This window comes from Aptenodytes forsteri, unplaced genomic scaffold (assembly GCF_000699145.1).
Source record: "Aptenodytes forsteri isolate BGI_AS27 unplaced genomic scaffold, ASM69914v1 Scaffold54, whole genome shotgun sequence".
In the NCBI taxonomy this organism is placed as follows: domain Eukaryota; kingdom Metazoa; phylum Chordata; class Aves; order Sphenisciformes; family Spheniscidae; genus Aptenodytes; species Aptenodytes forsteri.
Genome location: NW_008796044.1, coordinates 19,361,268 through 19,367,597, shown reverse-complemented (window position 1 = coordinate 19,367,597; position 6,330 = coordinate 19,361,268). Strand labels below are relative to the sequence as shown.

The 6,330-nt window shown below is 48.9% G+C and overlaps 1 protein-coding gene across 1 annotated transcript in view; it reads right to left on the bottom strand.

The window, feature by feature from the left end:
- Positions 1–6,330, bottom strand: part of SH3RF2 (SH3 domain containing ring finger 2) — a 43,927-nt gene that overhangs the window by 13,479 nt on the left and 24,118 nt on the right. Inside the window, exon 5 of the mRNA XM_009286093.1 lies at positions 5,684–6,007. Within this exon, the coding sequence (XP_009284368.1) occupies positions 5,684–6,007 (324 nt within the window). The remainder of the gene's footprint in view (positions 1–5,683; positions 6,008–6,330) is intronic.

Sequence of the window (6,330 nt, the reverse complement as noted above, 5' to 3'; positions counted from 1 at the left end):
CCATCCCTGGAGGTATTTAAAAGACGTGTAGATGAGGCACTGAGGGACATGGTTTAGTGGGCATGGTGGTGTTGGGTCGATGGTTGGACTCGATGATCTTAGAGGTCTTTTCCAACCTCAATGATTCTATGATTCTAAAGCACAAAAACATATCCCGGGGTGAACTGCTGTGAGCAAGCAGTTCATCCCCATTTGAAATTCAGCGCGGTGCACGCTGAAAGGCGTTAGCCATGTTGCACCACTGCAGGAGCACGGCTGCTGCCGGGAGGTGAAAACAAAGTTCCCAGCAAGGCAGGGCGGCTGCAGCAGCATCCCTGGGGAATCTCAGGCCAGCAGAAAGTCACCGGGCTGGGATGTGGCTGGCAGTCATGTTCTCCAGCAAAGACCACAGGATCTTTAATGATGCAAGTTGTCAGGGCTTTAATCTCCTATTCATTTCAAATCTAACTTCTAGTGGCCATGTCTGTAACACTGTGCGGGGGCACTGGCTTAGCAAGGACCTAGAGGAAAAAAAGTGACTCACCAGCTCTGTTGCTCTCCAGTAAATTAAGTTAATTAAAAAACCCCAGCAACTATAGCTTCTGTCTCTCCACCTGGAGTGGTAGGTAAAGCTTCAAACCATCTTTGCATTCCTCATTTTCTAGTTCAGGTAGGGTCAGACCAGCCTCTCATATAAATGAAGTTGATTGAAAATTATACTTCTGTTTTAATAATCTTGATAATCAAAACCTTTGAAATTTGGGGATTTGGAGTTTCTTTTTCCTGCACTGGAGCAAAATTACAACCTTTTGCTGGTTTTCCTGATGGAACTGTGTTGAAATGTCCACTTCTGGATGGAAAGCTTAATGTTTTTCATCTCCCTCTGTTCCCACTCTGCATGGAAGCAGAGATCCTTCCAGAGCCTGCATCAAAGCTGGTTTTGTATTTTCAACAGAGAGAAAAAAGATTGAATGAAATATTTTCCAGCCAGGTATAAGTGATTTCAGCATTCACTTTTGCTGATCTCCTTTGAGTACCTTGCAAGCCCTTATAAGTACAAAGAGTTTCACTTTCCACCTCTCCTTAAATCCCTCTCTTACTCCATCTCCCAATCTAGCTTGTCGCCAACGTGATTTCTAGCTTGGCTCCTCTCTGCAGTGCCCTGCTGACACAGGCAATTCCCTGTCGAGAGTGTTCATGAGATACTGTGTGGGGAGGGAGATTTTCCCCGTTCCATCGCAGGGCAGTTGGTGCTCTTGGTGCTACTAAACGTTGGGTCCTGCAAGTTTCAGCTCATTTATTACATAGAAAAGCCAAATGTACTAGATGGCAGATGTCAGGTTTATCAGCTTGCTTTAACGAGCGGCAAAGGGTAGCAGCAGCTCCTAGCCAGATGTTTCCTGACCCAGGTACTACCAGGCCCAGGGGAATAAGCTCAGTTGTGACTGGGAAGAGAATCCTGCAGCTGCTGGCGCTTTCCGCAGGAGGCGGAGAGGGAGGGCACAGTTCAGCGCTGCCGCGCTCCCCTCGCCCCGCAGCCAGCCCGCTTGCACAACAGGCACAGGCACAGACATGGTGCGCCATAAGCCCTGCAAACTGGTTCTGGCTCCTGCCTGAGCCCGGCTTGGCACCACAAAGGGGAAGGAAGAGCAGGAGGAGGGCTGGCAGCAGTGCCAGCCGCTGCCGGTTATTCCCTTTTATGGGTCGAAATGAGTCCAACCTGATCCTTGTTGGTGGAAATGCCAGGCAGGCAGGCACACTGTGTTTAGGAAAGCCCTACAAACACGCAGCACAGCCTCTTCAGCTTTGCTTCTTAAGCCGTGCTTTGTTGCTGCGTGTACCCACTGTGCAGCCCCTCCTGCTCCCTCTCCCCCTGCCAAGCGCCAGCACTGCTGGAGACGTGATTCCGACGGGGGGACATGTCACACACAGGGTGCTTCAGGGGGATACTAATGCTCCTCTTTGTTTCCCTCAAACGTATGTAGTCTCATAGCTTGGGGCAAGTGTCATGGAACTACAAGCTACTGGAAAATTCCCACTTTTTTGACCCTCACCCCAAGGAAAGCAATGAACACATCTGTTCAAAATGCATAGATTTTTTTTTTTAAAATTACTAGATCCAAATGTATATTCAATATCTGTCTGGAAGCCTGTCCTTGCAGAGGAGAGGGATTTAAAACCTTGGATAGTAACAGGGTCACTTGGTTTCCAGTTTGATCACTAAGGTTGCTCTGCTGCCCCATCCCTGAGTGAGGGCTGATGCTAGGACCCCACCTCCTGTGATCCTAACCCTTGCTAGTGTCAAACCCAGTTGCAGCACAGCTCCTTTCCTTCCAGCTGGTCTCACGGGGCCTTACATCCTTATCTCAGGCAGGGAATGAAACTGGGTCATTGTCTGAAAGGACAAAAGCACCTCTGAGCGCTCTGTGGAGGGCGTGCTCCTGGCAAGCGAGCGCCTGCCTAGCGCGTGGAGGCGAGCGAAGGGCTGGGGAGCTGCTGATGGCGCAGTTCCTTTCACAGAGGGAGAAAAGCTCTGGTGTTTGGGTGTGGAGCCCGGGGGCCGTGGCTGCTCTGACTTCTTTGGGCTCCGCAGAGAGACCTGGATGGGGAGGCGGACTTTCCCTGGCTCCCAGGGAGGGCGGATGCTGCGGTGCGCATTCCTCCTGCCAGTGATTCACCCGCTAGCCCCACGCAGCCTCCACGGCTTCGCCCGCCGCTCGCCATCTTAGGCAGATGCCTGCTCTTCTCCCGCGCCATCCCTCTGCTTGGCGGAGGAGGGCATCAGCGCTGGCGGCCAGGGGCTGGGCAAGGGGGCACCTTCCGTCCCCCTCCCCCTTGACCAGCCTACCCCATATACCTTACCTCTGCCTGCCAGCTAAAGTTATCCAACCCTGGGCTTTGTCTCCTGGGACAATTCCCACTTAACAACCGGTTAAATCCTCACCTACTTCATTCTCAAAAATTGCTCAGTTTTGCCCACCAGGTCTTAGAAACTCCTCCTGAGAGGCTGTGCCGTTTGGGGCTGGCTCCTGGGCGGTTCGAGAGCTGCCATTGCTGCTCCTTACACAGCACAGCCGTGTGTGAGCACAGGCTCGGCACCTGGGTGAACCCTGGTGAGGATTTCAGCCCGGAGTCGGGAAGGCTGAGCTGAGCTGTAGACTCGGCTCCATCTGCTGCACCATATTTGTGGCCACCCACAAAGATCCAGGCTACTCAACCTCTGCAGACTTACTAGGGAACACGAAAACGCACGGAAGCAATTAAGGATGTGATTCAACCCACTCTTTTCTTTACTATATTGCTAATAGTGGAAGACCCCAGCTTGACACTTGTACTCTGGGGCTGAGTTTTCAGGGCTGGCAGTAGGCACACAACTGTTCATTACTTCCGAACTTCTATTTTATCTGGAGTAGTTTAAACCCAAGAAACACAGATCTCTTCCTTCCAGGTAATGTGTATATAAAATTAATTGCTATGGAACCACCACACTTTTGGAGATGCGCTGCTGTTTTTTCAAAGTCTCAGCACTTACTATCGAAGCTGAGCTTCCACCAGAAGCTGCTGAGCAGGGTAGACCAACCCTTGGGATCAGCATCAGCTCTCATCTCTCCCATTACTCCTCAATCCTGCAACTTTGTTCTGATCATGAGGGCTGCCCTATCAACAAATTCACCCCTGCAGCTTTTCCATCTGATTAATACTAGGAAAAAGGACGAGCGACCTCAGTGGGATATGGCCAACATGGTCCAGCCTGGCAGTGCATATCTGGGCTTGCAAAAGAATCTCAACTTTGCAGGTTAGTCATTGCAACCCAAATCCAGAGATGGAAAAACAAAAAGCTGCAACCCGTGTGGCCCTGTGAACAACACAGATCCTCCTGCAAACCTCTGGGAGCAAAACTGTTGTTTAGAAGAAAGGAAATTCCGGCCCTTCTAAGGCAAAACGTTAACACGTTCCCTCTATTGCTTCTGCTGTTGACAATAGTTTACACTGAGACATTTTTGGTAAAATTATATTGGGTTTGCGAGACATGATACCATTTCAATTGAATTATAGCTCTATTGTTAAGGCTTCATTTCCTCTCACATAAAACAGCATCTAACATCCAAGGCTCTTTGCAGGCTATTGCTAAGTACAAAATGCCTGCTGGGTTTTATTGCACAGGCACCGAACTACCAGGGGCTGGCTTATTGCTTTGTAAAATGTTAAAGCAACCTTGAATATGAAAGATGTCATATAAATCTAAACAAAAACCTTTTTTCTCCCATTTCAGATGATCTGTGAAGATTCTGTCTTTAGTTAGTGTGTGAAGAAGGAATGAGACTCTTTTGCCTCCTAAAATAAAGAGCGGATATAGTCCAAAAGGTCAGTCTATGTTTATTATCTCAGCCCCAAATTCGGCTTCTCTCAGCATAGTCCCAGGTTTAGATTGCAGACTGACAAGGACTCCCGGTAATTGCCCTCCCCTGCAGAAACCATTCGTCTGGACGTGGATAGATGCAGGCAGAGGACTGATTTACGGTAGGGCAAAGACCCCGATTGCTTTTCAGAAGGGCTGACAGCCCTGCTTAGAAGAAGCAGGAGGCTTCTTCATTATTAACACTGCTGAATTGGTGTTTTGTGAGGAAACCTGTCCTGTAGGCAGTTTGCCTTTGGAGAAAACTTTGTGGATTGGGCACGGTAATGGAGCTCCGTGCTTCCGCAATGCCTGCGTGTGCCCCGGCGGGCAGAGTAAAGGTTATGTTTAGAGATACCAAAACATGTGATCTTCTGCACTGAGATTTTGGGCTTAATCAAGTTTTTTGATTAAGCCCAATGCTTATCATTGAGGATGAGCACTGGGGATGCTGGGGACTCCTTGTATGCGTGAGACTTACCAGAAAAATTGAAATACCAATTATTAAACAGAGCAGGTTTCTACTTTCCTTTTAAGCATGGGGGTTAGATGAAAAGGCCGTTAAAGCAATCACTGGCAGTACAGACCTGCTCAGTACAATGCAGCTTTCTCACTGGGCTTTTATTTGCTCATAATTCAGGGGCTGATTCTGCAGGTCCTACCGTGCTGGTGCAACTTAATTCTGTGCGAGGAGCTCAGAAAGGCTCATCATCAAAGTAACGCAGGTGAGGGTGGCCCAATGACTGGTTTTAGGTTTAATTTTCCAAATGTTGAGAACTACCTATCTTTGATCTACATTGTTATATGGCAAACCAGATGTTTGCCTGCAGTGTGAATTCAGGCACACACGCACACATACATGTCTGTGAATGAGCTGAGGCTCAGTTAGGTCCCTTGGGGATTCATGTTCCATACTACTTTCTAAAATGAAAAATGTTTTATTTTGCAAGTTAAGCTCTCTGTTTTCTGTTCTACACCTGGAGTTCACTGCAGTAGGGCAGAAATCAGGATGGGAATGTGCTTTAGCCACATTTAGTTACTCTGATAACTTAATTTCTCTTTTTATGAATTCCCTTGGGTCCCTGAACTCTGAAGACAGACCTTTCCAATTCAAAAGGAGAGGAAAAAAATCCCAGGCAGCCTGATGTGGATGACACATCTTACTGACGCTATTAGCATGGGTGCTTTGTCTTTGCACGTTTGCGCTTTAGCTTTTCAAATTGCTGCCTGCGCATCAAGTGTTTCTATCCAGGATTTGCACTTTGGACTCATACTGCTCCTACAGCATGCACACCGCCGCTTCCTTACCTGGAGAGGGGTGCCGTAGGGAAACTCCGCTTTCTCGCTGCTCTGGGTGGCTACGGTGGGGTTGCTGGAGCTGATGAGCACAGGGGAGCTGATCTCCAGCGCCTGCCGCTCGGCGGGCGCGTGGACCATCCGGTTGAGGGTGTTCAGGGCGGTGGTGATGGAGAACTGCCGCAGGCTCTTCCGCCTGGAGTCGGGCACCTTGGGGAAAGCCGGCGAATCCGCGCCCTTTGCTTTGGGAGACGCCGTTCGTAGGGACGCACACTTAAACTGCGGGGACCAGTGGCTTTTGCTGGTCTGCAGGAGTTGCCTTGCAGTGGTGTTTGGCTGAAAGAGACAAAGGGAAACGCGATGGCATGTTTCAGAAGTTACGTCTAGTGACTGCTCAGTTTTCCCTTTTTCTTCTCTTTTCCTATCTGGCAGCAGAGCTGCAGGCGGATTTTGGATGACGTTACAGGTGATCTTTAAAAACTTGTGGCTCAGTCATTTCCCTGGTATGTTTTCAGTGACAAATCCTGGATGCAAAATTACTGATGCAAAGCTGACAGCAAAATTAAAATTGGTTTGAAAAACTTGTTGCTTAGACAACACGTTACTGAGACTGAGTGCTCCCCCCCCCCCAAAAAAACCTTTGCACAAAAGTTTCCTCA